The sequence below is a fragment of the Oncorhynchus gorbuscha genome, linkage group LG22, assembly GCF_021184085.1.
Source record: "Oncorhynchus gorbuscha isolate QuinsamMale2020 ecotype Even-year linkage group LG22, OgorEven_v1.0, whole genome shotgun sequence".
Taxonomy (NCBI): Eukaryota; Metazoa; Chordata; class Actinopteri; order Salmoniformes; family Salmonidae; genus Oncorhynchus; species Oncorhynchus gorbuscha.
In genome coordinates this window covers 25,094,948-25,118,601 of record NC_060194.1, presented here as the reverse complement: position 1 = coordinate 25,118,601, position 23,654 = coordinate 25,094,948, and the positions used below count along the sequence as shown (strand labels likewise).

The window sequence follows — 23,654 nt, the reverse complement described above, 5'->3', positions numbered from 1 at the left end:
CACACGTTCTTTCTTTCTTACATGCAGTGTGCGTTTACGTGAGCAAAACAAGTGGCCTCCAGTTGGATATTTTGCTGCTATCATTTGAACAGCAAGGCAGATCTCAGCCATTCTGTCTCCGTCAGTTCATCTGTTGCATGTACGTAGAATAGATGATGCATGAGCCCCCTCATTGATATAATGCATTGTTTGCCCTCGATTACGTTTTTGCTCTCTCCAACAGCTCTCGTTTCAGTTCGTTTATACATTTAAACATGGACCTAATTCATGGCAGGCCATACTTTTATAGATTATATTTTTTAACCGATGTCTTCAGTTGTTAAATAATATATTATGAATGTAATATTAACTAAATGTGTATGTATGGTGATGAAAGTGGTGGAGCTGTAGTTGCCATATTTGACCAGTGGGTGTCTTACAATACTCTAGCCTGGTATATTCAAAGGGGGTCCTTCCTATGGGTCAGGCAGATGTGTGTGATTTCTGAAGGCACAAACAAAATAATTAAGATGTAAAATAGTTTATTTTGTAAATGCTTCTAAATTCAATTCCAAACTCCAACCCTCATATTTCTCTGTACAGTTCTAAATGCATTTTTAAAAACATTTTGAGACTACAGGACCAAGAAAAATGTAGCACAAACACACTGGTAGGACGATGTCATTTTATACAAGAGAAGAAAAATATCCAAGAAACAATTTTGTTACAACCATTCATTGAGAAAATATATACAATTGAGTCTTCGGAAAGTTAAAAAAATACATGCCATATACATTACAAGTTCTAAGACTGTCTCCAATATTTTACAGTCGAGTTGAAATTGTGCTCGCAAAACATCTAACTACTGTATGTGGCTTGTGATGTGTCAATATCACATACATTTCTGATTAAGTAGAATGTCATCTCTTTTCAAAATGTAGCACCACCAAATGTCCCGACCTTTTCCTCTGCAAGAAACATTATTTTATTTTTTCAGTACTTTAATTTCAAACGCCTGAAGCAGTAAGCAATGTCATACGACGTCTGTACACAATTTCTATGTAAAAAACAAACAGAAAAAACAAGGTTATATTCCTACACATATTTGGGTTAAAAAGAAGTTAAAATTGTGTTTGGGTGGTTTAAAACCTTTTCACAGCTCTATAAAATCAAACCTGATTAACAGCAAAGATGTCAGAATGATGTCTTTACCATTTTTTATTCTTTAACCAATAAGTCATTTCCACACTCAGTCACCAAAAATATTTCTTTTTGAGTGGTCAAAGTACGTGTAAATCACAAAAACACTAAGCTACAATACCATACTTTTAATACAACAAAAATACTTTGTGAATTATTGTGGTTATTTTACAAATTCTGTACAGAATAATCATAATATATACTCTGAAACTGATATTATGACATCCTTCTTAAATAAACTGCAATGACAAAAAATAAAATAATAATTAAAAAACACCCAAACATCAAGAAGGTTAAGGTAGTATTTGGTCAGTTATTCCTATATTTTTCTTTATATACATTTGTACACAAGTAACAGAATTTCTTCAATCTTCAGAAAACAATATCAGTTTAACCTTCCTTTTACTGTCTCATCATTTTGAGAAAAAAATTCATTCATTCAATAATAAATACAAAACGTCCTCTCGAATTTCACTCAAATCACATGACAGAAACCTATGATAAAACTGACTCATGGAATCAAGTATCTTAAAGTTTGTGTGTACGTGTGTCTTTTTTAAATTTTAGTGCAAGTTAATATTCCCTTCGCGGTAGTCATTGCTGTACATTCCCCATTCAGTGATGTCTACATTTAGTCAAATGGTTTTACATTTAAAGTTTTAAACAAAAGGGCCTGCCCTTAACAACCAATAGGGTCCACGCCCTGCACAGTGCGCTCGCCTCATTCGCTGGTGGATTCTCATCTGTGCCCTACTGTATATCATCTCACTAATGCACTCATTGACAGTCCTTCCATCAAAACCCATCCTCTCGCGTAATATGGCACGAATCACATGTCTATGTGCTGTTGTTTCTTCCTGCTCTCCTCTTTCCACACCCTTCCCTTCTGTCCATCTTCAGTCTATGCTTCCAAACATGGGAATCCATTCAGGCGTCACTCTTAGGGTTTACTCAGGCCTTCTGCTCGTTCTAACAAAGTCTGAAGCACCTCTATCTTTCTACACAGAGATCAGGGCATCTGCATAATATGGCAAGGAATGCATTTATGTTTGTTGTTGTCATTTGAGGTTTTTCTCAGTTGATCCATTTCCTGCAGTCTGTTGTTCCACAGTGACAGGCGATTTTGTGTTGGCCGTCCACACAGTCATACTGGTAGTCGAAACAAAGCTGGAAAATAATGAAAAGAAAATCGTGATGACAATGAAAACGCCATTCATAGCATATGTAGAGATTTTCAATTGGAAGGAAAAAGAACCCACCTCCTCTCCTTTCTCGATTCTGCGGTTGGAGGTGATGATGATTTTATAACCTCTTTCGAAGGTTACCACCTCAGCGACACAGTTTGGGGTACAAGAGTGGTTGATGTACCTGTATAAGAAAACAAACACGTAGCATTGCACATTATGTCGGAATGTTTTATGACATTTTTGATGAGAGGTTCATTGTGCATTCTGTGTAATCAGACTCGAGGCTCCATACGGAGCCCTGTAAATGAAGTACTGCACCACCATCCTGACATTGAGCGACAAATAAATCAGTTAAGATTAGAATGTGAATCGGATGGAATGTGACTATGTAAACAATACAACAAGACCTTATATGATAGCTGCCTCCTGCTCCTATTAGCTGTTCCGGCCTGCAGAAGCCAAGGTTCACACAGTAAGGCTACTTCCTTTGACTTATGTAAAGAATATGCTTACCTTGCTAGACCCCCTGTCTGACTGGAATCAACGACATGTTCACTGTCGATGCGGAACATGAACACGCCACGATTCTGTAGGAGAAAAGTAACCACTTAGACCAACTGGAATCATCACATGAGATAATATAGCAAACATGTATTATTCAGCCTTCCCTCTCCACAACACAGTAATTAGTACAGCCTTGAGCAAAAAACAATAAAAATACATGTTTTTCTACCTGAGACTTGTAAGTCCTTTGCTTCCTGATGGCCACCTCGTTGCGGAGGACAGTTCCGTTGTACTCAATCACCATGGTGTGTTTCTCTATGTCCCTGGATGCATATAGACCCAGGCCCTGTGGACACAGCAACCAGAAAGTTTCTCCACGTCCAACAGTAAGTCCCCTTACTCTCGTGCTGTCATACTTGTGTCATATTCACTCTGCTACTTTAGAAGGGGAATGCTACAGAGCTGAACATAGAAGATCATGTCCAGTAGACCCACCTGGATCTTGGAGGCAGCGAGGTAGACGTTGGCCCTCCACTCACTTTTCATCCAGCGGTACTGCGACGACCTGTGGTGCACCATGGGAGGCTTGGTGTGGGGTACACCTCCCTCCCCCTGGGCTGTGTTCTGACACCTGGAGGAGGTATTGGTGGTGCTCGATACCGGCTGGGGCCTAAGAGAGTGTGTGTGTGTGTGTGTGTGTGTGTAGAGGAGGGTATAGTACAATTAACAAAAAAAAGTACAAAACAAAGCCTACATATTGTTATAGAAAGATAACTTGTGTTAAACCAAAAGTACATTCAATCCACAGATTAAATTGTCGTGGAAATTCCACAATACCTAATGACAACGGCGGTGGATGGGGAGCTGGTTTTGGGCATGGCCCGGGCACTGCCGGAGGGGTTAAAGATCAGGGGCAGCTCCATCAGAGGGTTACGGCCGTAACGGAAGGTATACCTGTCACAGGCCTCTATCCCTGGGAGCTGGAACACAACCAACAGCATAGGGAAATGAGACTGGAACACTCCTTACTTCAGTGTCTACAATACAGTATGGTGTGGGGATTTTAAGAGTCGTTTACCTAAATAGGTAGCTACAGACACCTATAGCGCCATTTGAACATTGATCATTTAATCTAAATCTAAATTGTTTTAATATAACTAAAAACAGATACAAACCGATTCAGTGATCTTGGTAACTGCAGAAACGGTGAGCCCAAACAGGTCCTCTCCTTTCAGATAGACGGGGAAGAGTTTCAAAGTTCCTATTTCAGTTCTCCTGTCAGCCACCGGAACCAGGACCTTATCCCACACTCCTGATGGACGGACAGGAAACAGCAGGGTAATAGATTATATATTATAGGGACTCCTACAGAACACATTTATTGTCGTAAAAGAGAATCTGAAAGGGAAAATGAACTAGAAACAAGCCTAGTCTAAGCTAACCCAGATACATAAACAGCAGAGGCTACAGCCAAAACAAGGCTAACTAAGCATGTCATAAAACCAATCTAGCTAGCCCACCTTCACTAGACAAGCCTAATCTAAAGCTTGGCCTAAGACAAATCCATCCCAGCCCACCTTTGGCGGTGGAGTCAGTGAGGACCAGGTCCTTGTATCCCTGCTCAATGACGCGGATGCTGAACTCCGGCTGCTCCTCCCTCTCCTCTACGGAGCACAGGTAGCGGCAGCGACGGTTGCCATGGCGCATGCTCCAGTAGATGCGGCAGGCCTCGTAGCCCACGGGGAAGATGGCTGTGGCCGAGTGGAAGGCGGCCACCTGGGACGGGGTGATCTGACCCACGGCATAAAGCACCAGGCTGCCCACTCTGAAGGTGTAGCCCAGCTCAGGCTGCTGTACGGCGCTGGCCATCTGCCTCACCTCGTCCCTCTGGATGTAGACACGACGGAACACAGCGAAGCAGCGCAGCTCGTGCTCCAGGACGTGGCCAGAGCCACCGTGGGTGGAGCCTCTGGGTCGGTGGGCGTGGCACAGCATGGTCTTGTCCTTGAAGAAGATGCAGTGTGCCTGCAGGGCGCAGGTGAAGTGGTAGATGTTGGTGCAGCGCAGGCGGTGGCAGCCGCTGGTGGCGCCCATCTGCTGGCAGAAGGCACAGCGGACCGCCGAACCCCGCCTCAGCGCCAGCTCTACATTGATCAGAGCGCCTGACTGCGTCTCATACACCTATACATCAAAACAACGTTAATAATAGATATACAACACAATAGAACTTTAATAAAAGAAGGGGCATGATTGTAGTGGATGGTAGTAATGATCTGAAACCAGCAGTCCACCTCTCTATCCTCTGGGCTACCTACCTCGGTTGACCAGAGGGCACAGTTGAGGTGCACCCACACATCCAGGTCCAGGCTGAGGAGTCGGGCAGGGCCATCGGTGACCCCATCCCCCAGCTGGTGACAGAAGCAGCAGCGGCGCTGGTCCCTGAGACTGGCCCCGGGGCGGAGAGACGCTCCCAGCTTCCTCAGCAGCTCATCTATCTGGTCCTCATCAGGGAGCTGGGAGCTTCCTCTGGGCACCACCACCTGCACTGTCCACTTCCTCCAATGGAGACCCTTGTGTCTCTTCCCCTGGTGCCAGCCCTCCTGTTGAGCCCTGGGGCCCCGCGCCTTCAGCTTCACCGTCACTTTGATGGTGTCTGACTTGGCCTCTGTCTTAGGGGTCTTTGGGGTGTCACTGGCTGGGGGGAAGGGGATGGGTGAGGTGGAGGGAGGGGACTGCTTGAGCTGGAGCTGGGCCAGACAGTGGACATCCAGAGAGGACATGTTGTTGCTGTACTGGTGGAGGGCTTTAGACAGGCTCACTTTCTGGTCCGAGTCTGGAGACAGGAGGGCTACCATGTCCTGCAGAAGACAATAATGTAATGATGACCTGCACATTTCAATTCATTCATTCATTCTAGGCACAGCTTTGAAGATGCACGAAGAAGATTCAACACAGCTTTCACTTGACATATTATGCAATCTTCAACACCTTTACATGCCTTTGATTCTTGTGCACACCAAAGGGCCTCATGTACAGTGGGACAAAAAAGTATTTAGTCAGCCACCAATTGTGCAAGTTCTCCCACTTAAAAAGACGAGAGAGGCCTGTAATTTTCATTATAGGTACACTTCAACTATGACAGACAAAATGAGAGATTTTTTTTTTAAATTGAATTTATTTGCAAATTATGGTGGAAAATAAGTATTTGGTCACCTACAAACAAGCAAGATTTCTGGCTCTCACAGACCTGTAACTTCTTCTTTAAGAGGCTCCTCTGTCCTCCACTCGTTACCTGTATTAATGGCACCTGTTTGAACTTGTTATCAGTATAAAAGACACCTGTCCACAACCTCAAACAGTCACACTCCAAACTCCACTATGGCCAAGACCAAAGAGCTGTCAAAGGACACCAGAAACAAAATTGTAGACCTGCACCAGGCTGGGAAGACGGAATCTGCAATAGGTAAGCAGCTTGGTTTGAAGAAATCAACTGTGGGAGCAATTATTAGGAAATGGAAGACATACAAGACCACTGATAATCTCACTCGATCTGGGGCTCCACGCAAAATCTCACCCCATGGGTTCAAAATGAACGCAAAAATCCCAGAACCACACGGGGGGACTTAGTGAATGACCTGCAGAGAGCTGGGACCAAAGTAACAAAGCCTAGCATCAGTAACACACTACGCCGCCAGGGACTCAAATCCTGCAGTGCCAGACGTGTCCCCCTGCTTAAGCCAGTACATGTCCAGGCCCGTCTGAAGTTTGCTAGAGAGCATTTGGATGATCCAGAAGATTGGAAGAATGTCATATGGTCAGATGAATCCAAAATATAACTTTTTGGTAAAAACTCAACTCGTCGTGTTTGGAGGACAAAGAATTCTGAGTTGCATCCAAAGAACACCATACCTACTGTGAAGCATGGGGGTGGAAACATCATGCTTTGGGGTTGTTTTTCTGCAAAGGGACAAGGACGACTGATCCGTGTAAAGGAAAGAATGAATGGGGCCATGTATCGTGACATTATGAGTGAAAACCTCCTTCCATCAGCAAGGGCATTGAAGATGAAACATGGCTGGGTCTTTCAGCATGACAATGATCCCAAACACACCGCCCGGGCAACGAAGGAGTGGATTCATAAGAAGCATTTCAAGGTCCTGGAGTGGCCTAGCCAGTCTCCACATCTCAACCCCATAGAAGATTTTTTGGAGGGAGTTGAAAGTCTGTGTTACCCAGCAACAGCCCCAAAACATCACTGTTCTAGAGGAGATCTGCATGGAGGAATGGGCCAAAATACCAGCAAGTGTGTGTGAAAACCTTGTGAAGACTTACAGAAAACGTTTGACCTCTGTTATATACCCTTTGTTGGCAATGACAAAGTATTGAGATAAACTTTTGTTATTGACCAAATACTTATTTTCCACCATAATTTGCAAATAAATTAATTACAAATCCTACAATGTGATTTTCTGGATTTTTTTTTCTTCATTTTGTCTGTCATAGTTGAAGTGTTCCTATGATGAAAATTACAGGCCTCTCTCATCTTTTTAAGTGGGAGAACTTGCACAATTGGTGGCTGACTAAATACTTTTTTGCCCCACTGTTTTTGAATTGGTCGGTATTGGTAGGACATTCTTAGTAGGACAAACCTTTGAGTCTGTAGTGGTTCTGGCCTGCGATGAGGAGGAAGAGGAGGAGGAGGAAGCAGAGTAGAGGAGGAAGCAGCTGTGGCTGCAGAAGACCAAGTTCCCCTCGGAACGCAACAATCCTTCTTGTTCCTGAAGAAGAGGGAAGCCAGGCATGTTAGGAGATGTAGCGAGGGAGCTCACTGAGATATCAAAGGCCAAATCGATGCCCATTCAGAAACCTTGATCAATGCTAAAAGAGTTTATTCAATAATCAAACAGCTCCAATATTCAAATGAATCAGGGTTTAACCATTTGTGAACTCCCCAGACTTCAGTTGGAGGGCATGCTACCGCTTAAACCACTAATTGCACCGATATGGATTTCACTCCAATGGGGGGGATTAGCATAATTAGAGGCTCTATAGTACGTGTGTGTACGGACATGTACGGAAGTATGTGTGTGTCTGTGTGTGTGTGTCTGTGTGTGTGTGTGCACCCCCAAAGGCATAATGTGGATTAATCCATCATATGAAGTGAGGTCTGAGCCTCTGGTCATGACCCGTCTGTACTCTCCTGCCCCCTGGAGAAACAGACTAAAAACAGTAATCCACGGCTGACTGACTGATTGAGAGAAGGGCTTTTACTGGGTTGGTTGGTTGGCCAAGAAGATAGTAAATCAACCCATTTAGATCATGGCTTGGTTGGGCAACATCACAACAAGGTAATTGATCAATCTGTATTGACAGAACATGTGGACTAATAGATAGATATAGACACGACTGTCTAACATGGGCCGCAAGATCAAAATATCAACGTATCACTAAGTGTTGACCTATAGATAACAGTCTTTGTAATGTATGAGTTCAGCCTGATAAACATGTAGTAATTGACTACATGAAAGCTCTGGCGTTACGTTACCTGTTTGTGTACTGGAAGGTCTTTGATGGACTTGCGGACTCCATTTCCCAGCACCACCACCTTACAGTGGCAGCACCACTGGGGCTTGGAGCCTGGGCTGCCGGGGGTCTTCTGATGAGGGCCTCTGACTGCAGCTGGACCTGAAACACACAGACAGCTCTCTGTGACACAGCTCCTCCAACTATGGTAGATGCATAACAGGCCAGTGCAGTACTGCTGCTAGGTTTATTACTTCAAATAAATGAGTGGAGCTCTGCTGCAGTCTTGTTTTGGACCAAATCACCATTTCCAACGCCTGATTTTTACAACGTTTTAAAGGCAGTTCTTGTCCCACCCTGGAACTTCAATATGTCCGTAGAGTATATTATGTTCAACAATATATTGACAAATTAGCCAAATCAAAAATTGTATATTTTCCAAATGAATGTTTATATTTTTCAAGATTCATAAATGTATATAAGAAATGTGCTAATGGCATCAAAATACTACTCATGTCACAGAGAAAGCGGTAAAGCTTCATATGACACCAACTTTTGTTTTGTAGCACGTACAGATTAAACATTGTGTCACACATATTCTAACTATTCACTATTTCTCAATTATGCTTTAAGATCCAAATGTCAAATATATGTCAACAATCCTTCCTCCTAAGGACTCTTCTATGGATTAGATTTAGTGAAGATCATAGTATTTATTTGGTTCTAGTTTTGCGAGGACCATAGCTGGCCATGATGCAATTGTCTTAGAACAACAAGAAATCGGTTTAAAGATAAACAACCTCCTTGTTATAAGACCCCATGACAATTAACACTAGATAATTGAGAGGAATATCCTATATCTTTACCCCACTGATGAGCTAACTGACCACATTCATTAGGCCTGTGGTCTGACACTTTGACAGCAGCGATACGCAAGTGTGTGTGTGTACGAGTGAGGTCGGGCACAGGGAGGAGGAATACTCAGTTTCATTAGTTGTGTGTATCGCTGTGTGATCAATACGTATCCCAATCATTACCTGGTGGGCCAGACACACACAGCCTTTAGACCCCTGACAGAAGGATAATGATTCTTTGGCTGAAGAAACAGACCATTTGTAAACATTGTTAAAAGGGGCTAATTATGAAAATGGACAACGAGGGGGGAAACAATGACGAGGATTGTAAATGTTTCTTGTAGGCCGAATTATATTGTTGTGCATGTTTTAAATCTGATGTCGTATTGATTGCTGCTGCCTTCTTGGCCAGGTCTTCCTTGCAAAATCGACTGTCTCAATGGGCTTTTCCTGGTTAAATAAAGGTAAATATATATTATATATATTCTGTTGCCATGCACATTTCTAAAAGGTACCGTGGTGTCGTGCTTGAAGACAGACATGATTAATTTCAGAAAAGTAAGTTGGAAAACTAACAAACAAACAGGTTTGGATGGACATGAATTTCAGCAGTGTCTCATTTCAAGACAAGCACACAAGAGCAGAAACACCTCCCATGTTATGTCTGTATTTCGACATAAGGGGGCGATAAGGTGCAGGGATGTAGCTCAGTCTCTCACCTGGTCCATCAGGATGGAAGCGGATGTGCTGCTGTGGATGTCCCTGCTGCTGTTGCATCATCATCCTCTGTTGTGGTCCTCCTCCCCCAGGCCTGATGAGCTGGCCTGGGGCTCCGTGAGGGCCCCCCATGTCTCCAGCACCAGCACGGCCCGGATACATCATGGGGGCCCCCGGCCGGTGCACCAGGCCTCCTTGGGGCCCCACCCTCAGGCCGCTGAGCATGGCCAGGGGCCCCCTCTCTGGGCCCGGGGTGCTGCTCACCTCATAGCTGCTGGGGATCTTCACACACAGCAGTTCTGAGATGGCAGCTACCACACCTGTGATGTTCTGAGAACAAAAACACAACATTAAAATGTATGTTGTAGATATTGCCAATCAAGCCACTGGCACATGCACAGTACAGAGAGAGCAAAGAATTGGCTTCAACTCCTACAATTAAGCCTGGTGATGTTTTAATCGGTACATATTCGACCAGTAGTGAAATGACTGAGGTGAAACGTTTATGGGAAAAAGGGGAATAAGCTACCAACAATAACCAACAAACATTAAAAAAGGACCTAGACCATTTCCTCCCTGCTGATCTTCTATGAAAGCAGGGGGAAGTGAAGCCAAAAGAACAGAAATACTCACCTCAGCAGCCGCTGGTCTCAGAGTGATGGCTACAGACACCAGGCCTGGTTTAGTGTCGTTAGACGGCGGGCCAAAATGGGAGCCAAAGAACATCCCATAGGGCTCAGTCTTGAGCTCAGTCTTCAGCCTAACCTCTGATCCTACAGGAAGAGAAATAGAGACATTAGGAATAATATTTTAAAGGAGGATTAATACTTACTGCTTTCATTGATATTGTAAAGCAGTTTGTGACAGTGTTGGTGTAAAAGGGCTTTATAAATATAATTTGATTGATGTTGATGTGCCGATAGTAGTGAGAAAGGCACATCTCTGTTTACAGTTGATCATTTATTACCAGTTTAAACAAATGACCAAGGCTGTGTATATTCATATTTACTTCTCTAGGGTAGGGGGCAGCATTTGGAATTTTGGATGAAAAGCATGCCCAAATTAAACGGCCTGCTACTCGGGCCCAGAAGATATGATATGCATATAACTGGTGGATTTGGATAGAAAACACTCTAAAGTTTCCAAAACTGTTAAAATTGTGTCTGTGAGTATAACAGAACTGATTTGGCAGGTGAAAACCTGAGAAAAATCCATTCAGGAAGTAGTTTTTTTTGTTGGTTTTGTAGTTTTGTATTCAATTCCATTACAGAATCCATTGATTTAGGACTCAATTTGCAGTTCCTATGCCTTCCACTAGATGTCAACAGTCTTTAGAAAAGTGCATCGAAGACGTCATCCCCAGTGACCATATTCCAACCAGAAGCCAAGGATTACAGGCAACATCCGCACCGAGCCAAAGGCTAGAGCTGCCGCATTCAAGGAGCGGGACACTAATCCGGACACTTATAAGAAATCCCGTTATCAAACAGGCAAAGCGTCAATACCTACTACACCGGCTCTGACGCTCGTCTGTGGCAGGGCTTACAAACTATTATGGACTACAAATAGAAACACAGCTGTGAGCTGCCCAGTGACATGAGCCTACCAAACGAGCTAAATGCCTTTTATCCTCGCTTCGAGGCAAGCAACAAGCACCAGCTGTTCCGGACGACAGCGTGATCACGCATGCGCGGACAAACTGGCAAGGGTCTTCACTGACATTTTCAACCTCTCCTTGACCGAGTCTGTAACACCTACATGTTTCAAGCAGACCACCATAGTCCCTGTGCCCAAGAAAGCGATGGTAACCTACTGCTCCGTAGCACTCACGTCTGTAGCCATGAAGTGCTTTGAAAGTCTGGTCATGGCTCACATCAACACCATCATCCCGGAAACCAAAGACCCACTACAATTCGCATACCACCCCAACAGATCAGTGACTTCAGTGACTGTTCCGCGGGTGATGTGGAGGTAAACCCAGGCCCCGCATGTCCCCAGGTACCCTCATTTGTTGACTTCTGTGATCGAAAAAGTCTTGGTTTTATGCATGTCAACATCAGAAGCCTCCTCCCTAAGTTTGTTTTACTCACTGCTTTAGCACACTCTGCTAACCCTGATGTCCTTGCCGTGTCTGAATCCTGGCTCAGGAAGGCCACCAAAAATTCAGAGATTTCCATACCCAAATATAACATCTTCCGTCAAGATAGAACTGCCAAAGGGGGCGGAGTCGCAGTCTACTGCAGAGATAGCCTGCAAAGTAATGTCATACTTTCCAGGTCCATACCCAAACAGTTTGAACTACTAATTTTGAAAATTACTCTCTCCAGAAACAAGTCTCTCACTGTTGCCGCCTGCTACCGACCCCCTCAGCTCCCAGCTGTGCCCTGGACACCATTTGTGAATTGATCGCCCCCCATCTAGCTTCAGAGTTCGTTCTGTTAGGTGACCTAAACTGGGATATGCTTAACACCCCAGCAGTCCTACAATCTAAGCTAGATGCCCTCAATCTCACTCAAATCATCAAAGAACCCACCAGGTACAACCCTAACTCTGTAAACAAGGGCACCCTCATAGACGTCATCCTGACCAACTGGCCCTCCAAATATACCTCTGCTGTCTTCAACCAGGATCTCAGCGATCACTGCCTCATCGCCTGTATCCGCCACGGAGCCGCAGTCAAACGACCACCCTCATCACTGTCAAACGCTCCCTAAAACACTTCTGTGAGCAGGCCTTTCTAATCGACCTGGCCCGGGTATCCTGGAAGGACATTGACCTCATCCCGTCAGTTGAGGATGCATGGTCATTCTTTAAAAGTAACTTCCTCACCATTTTAGATAAGCATGCTCCGTTCAAAAAATGCAGAACCAAGAATAGATACAGCCCTTGGTTCACTCCAGACCTGACTGCCCTCGACCAGCACAAAAACATCCTGTGGCGGACTGCAATAGCATCGAATAGCCCCCGTGATATGCAACTGTTCAGGGAAGTCAGGAACCAATACACGCAGTCAGTCAGGAAAGCTAAGGCCAGCTTCTTCAGGCAGAAGTTTGCATCCTGTAGCTCCAACTCCAAAAAGTTCTGGGACACTGTGAAGTCCATGGAGAACAAGAGCACCTCCTCCCAGCTGCCCACTGCACTGAGGCTAGGAAACACGGTCTCCACCGATAAATCCATGATTATCGAAAACTTCAATAAGCACTTCTCAACGGCTGGCCATGCCTTCCGCCTGGCTACTCCAACCTCGGCCAACAGCTCCGCCCCCCCCGTAGCTCCTCACCCAAGCCTCTCCAGGTTCTCCTTTACCCAAATCCAGATAGCAGATGTTCTGAAAGAGCTGCAAAACCCGGACCCGTACAAATCAGCTGGGCTTGACAATCTGGACCCGCTATTTCTGAAACTATCTGCCGCTATTTTCGCAACCCCTATTACCAGCCTGTTCAACCTCTCTTTCATATCGTCTGAGATCCCCAAGGATTGGAAAGCTGCCGCAGTCATCCCCCTCTTCAAAGGGGGAGACACCCTGGACCCAAACTGTTACAGACCTATATCCATCCTGCCCTGCCTATCTAAGGTCTTCGAAAGCCAAGTCAACAAACAGGTCACTGACCATCTCGAATCCCACCGTACCTTCTCCGCTGTGCAATCTGGTTTCCGAGCCGGTCACGGGTGCACCTCAGCCACACTCAAGGTACTAAACGATATCATAACCGCCATCGATAAAAGACAGTACTGTGCAGCCGTCTTCATCGACCTCGCCAAGGCTTTCGACTCTGTCAATCACCATATTCTTATCGGCAGACTCAACAGCCTCGGTTTTTCGGATGACTGCCTTGCCTGGTTCACCAATTACTTTGCAGACAGAGTTCAGTGTGTCAAATCGGAGGGCATGCTGTCCGGTCCTCTGGCAGTCTCTATGGGGGTGCCACAGGGTTCAATTCTCGGGCCGACTCTTTTCTCTGTATATATCAATGATGTTGCTCTTGCTGCGGGCGATTCCCTGATCCACCTCTACGCAGATGACACCATTCTATATACTTTCGGCCCGTCATTGGACACTGTGCTATCTAACCTCCAAACGAGCTTCAATGCCATACAGCACTCCTTCCGTGGCCTCCAACTGCTCTTAGACGCGAGTAAAACCAAATGCATGCTTTTCAACCGATCGCTGCCTGCACCCGCATGCCCGACTAGCATCACCACCCTGGATGGTTCCGACCTTGAATATGTGGACATCTATAAGTACCTAGGTGTCTGGCTAGACTGCAAACTCTCCTTCCAGACCCACATCAAACATCTCCAATCGAAAATCAAATCAAGAGTCGGCTTTCTATTCCGCAACAAAGCCTCCCTCACTCACGCTGCCAAGCTTACCCTAGTAAAACTGACTATCCTACCGATCCTCGACTTCGGCGATGTCATCTACAAAATGGCTTCCAACACTCTACTCAGCAAACTGGATGCAGTCTATCACAGTGCCATCAGTTTTGTCACTAAAGCACCTTATACCACCCACCACTGCAACTTGTATGCTCTAGTCGGCTGGCCCTCACTACATATTCGTCGCCAGACCCACTGGCTCCAGGTCATCTACAAGTCCATGCTAGGTAAAGCTCCGCCTTATCTCAGTTCACTGGTCACGATGGCAACACCCATCCGTAGCACGCGCTCCAGCAGGTGTATCTCACTGATCATCCCTAAAGCCAACACATCATTTGGCCGCCTTTCGTTCCAGTACTCTGCTGCCTGTGACTGGAACGAATTGCAAAAATCGCTGAAGTTGGAGACTTTTATCTCCCTCACCAACTTCAAACATCAGCTATCCGAGCAGCTAACCCGAATGCTGCAGCTGTACATAGTCTATAGGAAAATAGCCCACCCATTTTCACCTACCTCATTCCCATACTGTTTTTATACTGTTTTTATTTATTTATTTTTCTGCTCTTTTGCACACCAATATCTCTACCTGTACATGACCATCTGATCACTTATCACTCCAGTGTTAATCTGCAAAATTGTATTATTCGCCTACCTCCTCATGCCTTTTGCACACATTGTATATAGACTGCCCATTTTTTTCTACTGTGTTATTGACTTGTTAATTGTTTATTCCATGTGTAACTCTGTGTTGTCTGTTCACACTGCTATGCTTTATCTTGGCCAGGTCGCAGTTGCAAATGAGAACTTGTTCTCAACTAGCCTACCTGGTTAAATAAAGGTGAAAAAAAAAAATCCATAGATGACATCATCTCAATCGCACTCCACACAGCAGTTTCCAACCTGGACAAAATTAACATCTATGTGAGAATGCTGTTAATTGACTACCTGCTCAGCGTTCAACACCATAGTGCCCACAAAGCTCATCACTAAGCCAGGACCCTGGGACTAAACACCTCCATCTGCAACTGGATCCTTCCTGACAGGCCACCCCCAGGTGGTAAGTGTAGGAAAAACAATACATCTTCCACGCTGATCCTCAACATGGGGGCCCCTCAGGGGTACGTGCTTAGTCCCCTCCTGCACTCCCTGTTCACCCATGACTGCGTGGCCAAGCACGACTCATTAAGTTTGCTGACAACACAATAGTGGTCGGTCTGATCACGGACAACGATGAGCCAGCCTATAGGGTGGAGGTCAGAGACCTGTCAGTGTGGTCCCCAGGACAACAGCCTCTCCCTCAACGTGAGGAAGACAAAGGAGCTGATCGTGGACTACAGGAAAAGGAGGGACGAACACGCCCCCATTCACATCGACAGGGTGGTAGTGGAGTGGGTCGAGATAGTGAAGTTTCTTGGTGTCCACATCACCATCATGGAGAAAACCACACCAAGACAGTTGTGAAGAGGGCACGACAACGCCTCTTCCCCCTCAGGAGACTGAAAAGATTTGGCATGGGTCCCTAGATCCTCAAAGCAGCTGCACCATCGAGAGCATCCTGACCGTAAGGCGCTACAGAGGGTAGTGCGTACGGCCCATTACATCACTGGGGCCAAGCTTCCTGCCATCAGAGGAAGGTCCAAAAAATGATCAGAGACTCCAGTCACCCAAGTCATAGACTGTTCTCTCTGCTACAGCACGCAAGCGGTACCGGAGCACCAAGACTAGGTCCAAAAGGCTCCTTAACAGCTTCTACCCCCAAAGCATAAGACTGCTGAACAATTAATCAAATGGCCACCCGGACTATGTACATTGACAACCCCCCCCCCCCCTTCCAAGTAAAAAACAAAATTATGTTATTCATTGTTTATTATCTATGCATAGTCACTTTACCCCTAAATTACCTTGACTAACCTGTACCCCTACACATTGACTCGGTACCCACTGTATATAGCCTGGTTATTGTTATTCTTTAGTTTAGATTGTTTAGTATATATTATCTTAACTCTATTTCTTGAACTGCATTGTTGGTTAACTTCTTGGTGACAGGGGGCAGTATTTTCACATCCGGATGAAATGCATGCCCAAATTCAACTGCCTGATACTCCCCAGAAGATAAGATATGCATATTATTAGTCAATTTGGATAGAAAACAACATCCAGATTTCTAAGGGACCTTCTTGCAGTTCCTACCGCTTCCACTGGATGTCACCAGCCTTTAGAAATTGGTTGAGTTTTTTCCTTTGTGTAATGAAGAAGTAGCACTGTTCAGAACGAGGGTAACTTCAAGTGTACTGTTTGATAGAGGCGCGTGACCAGAAAGCTAGCTACAGTTTGTTTTCCTCCTGTATTGAACACAGATCACCCGTCTTCAATTTTATCGATTATTTACGTAAAAAAATACCTAAAGTTGTATTAAAAAAGTAGTTTGAAATGTTTTGGCAAAGTTTACAGGTAACTTTTGAGATATTTTGTAGTCACGTTGCTCAAGCTGGAACCTGTGTTTTTATGGATCAAACGCGCCAAATAAATTGACATTTTGGATATATATCGACGGAATTACTCGAACAAAAGGACAATTTGTGATGTTTATGGGACATATTTGAGTGCCAACAAAAGAAGCTTGTCAAAAGGCATGAATTATATTTTTATTTCTGCATTTTGTGTCACGCCTGCAGGGTTGAAATATGCTTTTCTCTCTTTTGTTTACGGAGGTGCTTACTCAGATAATAGCATCATTTGCTTTCGCCAAAAAGCCTTTTTGAAATCTGACATGTTGGCTGGATTCACAACAAGTGTAGCTTTAATTTGCATGTGTGATTTAATGAAAGTTTGGTTTTTATGGTAATTTATTTGAATTTGGCGCTCTGCATTTTCCCTGGCTTTTGGCCAGGAGGGACCATCCCACATATCCCAGAGAGCGGCAGGGGGCTGCAGGGTAGCCTAGTGGTTAGAGCGTTGGACGAGTAACCGGAAGGTTAAGAGCTTGTAAGTAGGCATTTCCCGGTAAGGTCGACACCTGTTGTATTTGTGCATGTGACAAATAAAATGTGATTTGATCATAAAGTAATTTCGCAGTCCCTAATCTAGTGAGCAGTATTGAACCCTAATCCTAAATGGTGTGCAATCCTTTTGTAAATGGCTTATAAATGGTTTATTATGTTAAAATAAAGTGTAACCTTATTTATTTACCTTTCCCCCAGGGTGTGGGGAGCATGGGGAGGACGGGGGAGAGGGGCTCCTCCTTCACCAATGACAGGTCTGGGTAACGGCTTATCTCCACGCCAACCACACTTTCTGGGGACGAGGAGGGGACAAAACTATCTGGTGTGTCCCGGTCCTTACAATGCTCCTGTCCAAGCCTGTTACTGTGACAGAGGGGGAGGGGGTTGAGAGAAACATTATATAACATTAGTATGTATCAAAACAGCAATGTTGGTCAACCTATTTTTCACAAAAAATAACATTGCATATAATAATAATAATAATAATAAATGCCATTTAGCAGACGCTTTTATCCAAAGCGACTTAGTCATGTGTGCATACATTCATATCCCAGGCTTCCCTAAACTGAGAACATTGTGTTGAGATTGTTTTGGAGTCTGTGAAAGATTGTATGGTATATCTACAACCTAGTCTGAGTACATACAGGAAAATAACTGTTTTTAGACAAATAGGCTATTTTCACACAAATATAATTGCGTTCACAACTGTAAATTGTCTCGATCAGAGTTCCCAAATCTAAGAACATTATGTAGAAATTGTTGTGGTCTGTCTGAAAGCTTGAATCATATACAGTGAGCCCCAAAGGTATTGGGACAGTGGATGCTACCATGATTACGGATAATCCTGAATTAATTGTGAATAATGAGTGATAAATTAGGCTTAAATATCATACCCCCCAAAAAATGTTAACCTCCCATGTTATTATAATTATAATGGTGAGAGGTTAGCATGTCTTGGGGGTATGATATTTGTGCGTTTGTAACTTTCTCACCCATCATTATTCAAGATTCATTCAGGAGTAACCTTAATCATGATAGCATCCACATTCATATAAGTGTTTAAAAACATATTATATTCTTATTTACAATAAAAGTGACTCCAAAATCTCACAACACATTATTTACCATTCATTTCTATTGGCTACAAAATAATCTAAAACACAACCAAAACAAACAGCAAATGCATCCAACAAATTTTGTTGAGTCACAAGCTTCATGAATGGCGCAGTGGTCTAAGGCACTGCATCTCAGTGCTAGAGGCATCACTACAGGCCCTGGTTTGATTCCAGGCTGTATCACAACAGGCCGTGATTGGGAGTCTCATAGTGCGGCACACAATTGGCTCAGCATCGTCCGGGTTAAGGTTTGTCCGTGGTAGGCTGTCATTGTAAATAATAATTTGTTCTTAACTGACTTGCCTAGTCAAATAAAGGTTAAAAAAACTTAAATAAAAATAAAAGGTAATCATTGCGCGCTATGAATATGCACTTTAACCTCATTTCAAATCTAAAGAGCTGTATACACAGCCAAAACAACAACAAAAATGCCATTGTCCCAATACTTGGAGCTCACTACATGTATCTACAGCCTCGTCCGAGTACCCAGATCAAGGAGAATGCATGTTTTTAGACAGATATTAGTATACAAAGTGTCCACTGCCCTGTCTATGAAGTGCAATTCAAATGAATCTTTGTCCCAGTAGGGAAAATGATTGTGCGGCCAAGTATTTACAGAATACACTGTAATCACAATGACAGGTTTAGAAAGTAATACGGCATCTTTAAGATGTAAAGCATAACCAAAGACATCCCCCTTAATTAGGATTGCAAAATTCTGGTAATTTTGCTGAAATTACCAGATTTTCCAGAAACCCTGGTAGGAGGATTGCAGATTTTCTGCTAATTCCCTATTGATTCCGGGAATCTTGAGGGCGGGATTTCTGGAAAACCTGAGCATTTGGGGGAAATTACTGTAATTTGCAACCATACTCCTGATTGCCCTGTTATGGGGAGCAAAGGCCTTACTTACCTGAGTTCCTCCTGGTTGTTGTGAGGGGGCGTGGGAAGGGAGGCTGGCACGTCCACAGTTTTAGGTCCCTGAGCAATGGCTCGGGCCAGCAGGTCCTCCTCGGTCCTGAATGGGACGTGGAGCGGCTTGGAGACCAGATTTTTGGACACTACATAGAAGAGGAACATATGAATGAGACATTAAGATTGGACCTAACAGCATGACACTACAGTTGGAAATTGTTGCAAAAACTTTCATGGCCATTTTCTCAATAGGGGTTGGGGAAAGGTTATGAACTTTCAAAACAGCATAACCTTCTCAACACATTTCAGAATGCTGTGTATGATACATTATTTTGAGGTTAAAAAAACATCTTCAGAGATTCAGCAAGCTGGAACTAATCTACCAATAATCCCTGGTCACCTGTAACCTCTGAACCCTCCCCAGTGCTCACCCATGGCAGCAGCTTTGCTGGCTAGCTCCTCTGTAGTGGCAAAGCCGTTGATCATCTTCTGTCGGTTTACAGGTGGAGGAGTCGGAGGGAGTGAAGCCGGCGGGGTGGGGGGGTTGCTCAGATTGTTCTGCTTTGAAGAAACAAGCCAAGGAATACATGTCAACATACTACAACAGGGGATATATAATATTGTATCATAGTCGTCTCTTGCAACCACAAATCACTGCTTCAAAGGCACCAAAGGCATCATTCAACTTCATCTTAATTAAAGTGTCTTGTGCCTGGGGCTGGTCTAGGGGGTAATAATATAATATAATAATATATGCCATTTAGCAGACGCTTTTATCCAAAGCGACTTACAGTCATGTGTGCATACATTCTACGTATGGGTGGTCCCGGGGATCGAACCCACTACCCTGGCGTTACAAGCGCCATGCTCTACCAACTGAGCTACACAGGACTGAGCTGCCAGCACCTTCTGCGCACACAGTATGCAGTACATGTTTGTGTGGGATCCCTCCATCTCTCCCTAGCTCATTCAAAGTCTGTCTCTTTTAAATACAAATACGAGATAAGTAGGATTTTTCTTTTAAAGAACAAAATAAACTCCAGTTGGAGGTGAGGCCTCACCTTGTAGGTGAGCTGGGAGTAGTAGTCAGAGACTCCATCCAGAGAGCCACTGCCAAATGTCCCAGACAGGAGGTTCTCACCGTTCAGCTGGCCGCTCCCGTAGGGGGCAAAGTGAGAAAAGTTCATCCCTATCAGGGGCTCCATGAGGGGCAGAAGGGACAACTGCTGTAGGACGAGAGAGAGGAAGGGAGATGGAGAGAACATATTAGGTTCTAGGTTACGCATATTTATTTATCTATTTAACCCTTTAATATTTGACCAGAGAATATGACAACATTCTTATTTCCAGTAATGACCTAGGGAAGAGTTACAGCCAGGGGAGAAGAAAGGCGAGAGGTTGAATGTGCTAATGATGATAGAACTATATGTGAAGTGAGGAATGTTCCTTGGTGGTGTAAAACTGCCTGCCAACTTCCATAATTACCTCAGATATAGAGTGAGCTCCAAAAGTATTGGGAGAGTGAACATTTTTGTTGTAGTTTTGACTCTACTCCAGTACTTTGGATTTGAAATGATAAAATGATTATGAGGTTAAAGTGCAGACTGTCAATTTAAATTTGAGGGTATTTTAATCCATATCGTGTGAACTGTTTTTGAAATTAGAGTATTTTTTGTACAAGTCCCCCATTTTGGGGACCAAAAGTGGGACAAATTTACATTTACATTTTACATTTAAGTCATTTAGCAGACGCTCTTATCCAGAGCGACTTACAAATTCACTTATATGCATTAAAGTTTAGTATTTGGTCCCATATTCCTACAAGGGCACGCAATAGATTACATCAAGCTTTTGACTTTACAAACTTCGATTCATTTGTTGTTTGTTTTGGTTGTGTTTCAGATTATTTTGTGCCCAATAGAAAATAATGGTAAATAATGTATTGTGTCATTTTGGAGTTTATTGTAAATAATAATTGAATATGTTGCTAAACACATCTATATTAATGTGGATGCCACCACGATTATGGATAGATAGTCCTGAATGAATCAATCGTGAATAATAATGAGTGAGAAAGTTAGACGCGCAAATATCACACCCCCAAGACATGCTATCCTTTTACCATTACGATAACAGATGAGGTTAGCATTTGGGAGAGGGGCACGATATTATTTTGTCTGTAACTTTCACACTCATCATTATTCACAATTAATTCAGGACTACAGTACCAGTCAAAAGTTTGGACACAGACTCATTCCAGGGTTTTTCTTGAATTTTTACTATTTTCTACATTGTAGAATAATAGTGAAGACATGAAATAACACATATGGAATCATGTAGTAACCAAAAAAAGTGTTCATCAAATCAAAATATATTTTTATATTTGAGATTCGTCAAAGTAGCCACCCTTTGCTTTGATACAGTTTTGCACACTCTTGGCATTCTCTTAACCAGCTTCATGAGGTAGTCACCTGGAATGCATTTCAATTAACAGGTGTGCCTTGTTAAAAGTTCATTTGTGGAATGTATTTCCTTCTTAAAGAGTTTGTGACAAGGTAGTGGTGGTATACTAATAATAATATATAATATATGCCATTTAGCAGACGCTTTTATCCAAAGCGACTTACAGTCATGTGTGCATACATTCTACGTATGGGTGGTCCCGGGGATCGAACCCACTACCCTGGCATTACAAGCGCCATGCTCTACCAACTGAGCTACAGAAGAAAGCCCTATTTGGTAAAAGACCATTATGAAGGTCAGTCAATGTGGAAAATGTAAAGAACTTTGGAAGTTTCTTCCGCCACAGGAAAGGAAGACCCAGAGTTACCTCTGCTGCAGAGGATAAGTTAATGAGAATTACCAGCCTTCAGCAACAGCAGCACAAATAAATGCTTCACAGAGTTCAAGAGGAAATTGGTGAATCAGGACTTCATTGTCAAATTGCTACAAAGAAACCACTACTAAAGAACACCAATAAGAAGAGGAGACTTTATTGGGCTAAGAAACACAAGCAATGAACATTAGAACAGTGGAAACCTGTCCTTTGGTCTGATGAGTCCAAATCTGAGATTTTTGGTTCCAACCGCCATGTCTTTATGAGACACAGAGTAGGTGAACGGATGATCTCTGCATGTGTGGTTCCCACTGTGAAGCATGGAGGAGGTGGTTTGATGGTGCTTTGCTGGTGACACTGGCTGTGATTTATTTAGAATTCAAGGCACACTTATCCAGCACGGGTACCACACCATTCTGCAGCAATTCGCAATTCCATCAGGTTTGAGCTTAATGGGACTATCATTTGTTTTTCAACGGGACAATGATCCAAAACACACCTCCAGGCTATTTAAGGGCTATTTGACCAAGAAGGAGAGTGATGGGGTGCTGCATCAGATGACCAGGCCTCCACAATCACCTGACCTCAACCCAATTGAGATGGTTTGTGATGACCGCAGAGTGAAGGAAAAGCAGCCAACAAGTGCTGAGCATGTGTGGGAACTCCTTCAAGACTGTTGAAAAAGCATTTCAGGTGAAACTGGTTGAGAGAATGCCAAGAGTGTGCAAAGCTGTCATCAAGGAAAAGGGTGGCTACTTTGAAGAATGAAAAATATAAAATATATTTTGATTTGATGAACACTTTTTTTGGTTACTACATGATTCCATATGTGTTATTTTATAGTGTTGAATCCTTCACTATTATTCTACAATGTATAAAATAGCAAAGATAAAGAAAAACCCTTGAATGAGTAGGTGTGTCCAAACGTTTGACTGGTACTGTATGCGTAATCATGGTAGCATATACATTAATGTAGATGTGTTTAGAAATATATTATATTCTTATTTACAATAAAATTGGGCACAAAATATACTAAAACACAACCAAAACAAATAGCAAATGCAACCAACAAGTGTGTATAGTCCAAAGATTGATGTAATCATTGCGTGCTAGGAATATGGTACCAAATACTAAACTTTTGACTACGTTGATACACAAGTGAATTTGTCCCAATAATTTTGGTCGCCTGAAATGGAGGGACACTGTACAAAAAGTGCTGTAATTTCTAAACGGTTCACAAGATATAGATGAAAATACCCCCAAATTATACCTGACAGTTTGCACGTTAACCTCAGTCATTGCAACATTTCAAATCCAATGCAGGAGTACAGAGCCAAAACAACAAAACATTTGTCACTGTCCCAATTTGGAGCTCACTGTATGAACACAAATAGCACCAAGTCAAAAGAACATACTTGGGGTATTATTCACATCTTCAACTC

General features: G+C 43.5%; 1 protein-coding gene across 1 annotated transcript in view; it reads right to left on the bottom strand.

Moving 5' to 3' along the window:
* Positions 1–647: 647 nt before the first annotated feature.
* LOC124010018 (histone-lysine N-methyltransferase 2C-like) overlaps positions 648–23,654 on the bottom strand; it is a 139,952-nt gene continuing 116,945 nt past the window's right edge. The window contains 17 exon segments of the mRNA XM_046322321.1: positions 648–2,346; positions 2,439–2,547; positions 2,880–2,953; positions 3,100–3,216; positions 3,366–3,540; positions 3,708–3,850; positions 4,046–4,182; positions 4,448–5,051; positions 5,186–5,728; positions 7,520–7,648; positions 8,416–8,555; positions 9,967–10,294; positions 10,598–10,737; positions 17,534–17,703; positions 19,375–19,522; positions 19,808–19,937; positions 20,438–20,602. Of these exon segments, the coding sequence (XP_046178277.1) occupies positions 2,254–2,346; positions 2,439–2,547; positions 2,880–2,953; positions 3,100–3,216; positions 3,366–3,540; positions 3,708–3,850; positions 4,046–4,182; positions 4,448–5,051; positions 5,186–5,728; positions 7,520–7,648; positions 8,416–8,555; positions 9,967–10,294; positions 10,598–10,737; positions 17,534–17,703; positions 19,375–19,522; positions 19,808–19,937; positions 20,438–20,602 (3,345 nt within the window). The 3' untranslated portion in view covers positions 648–2,253.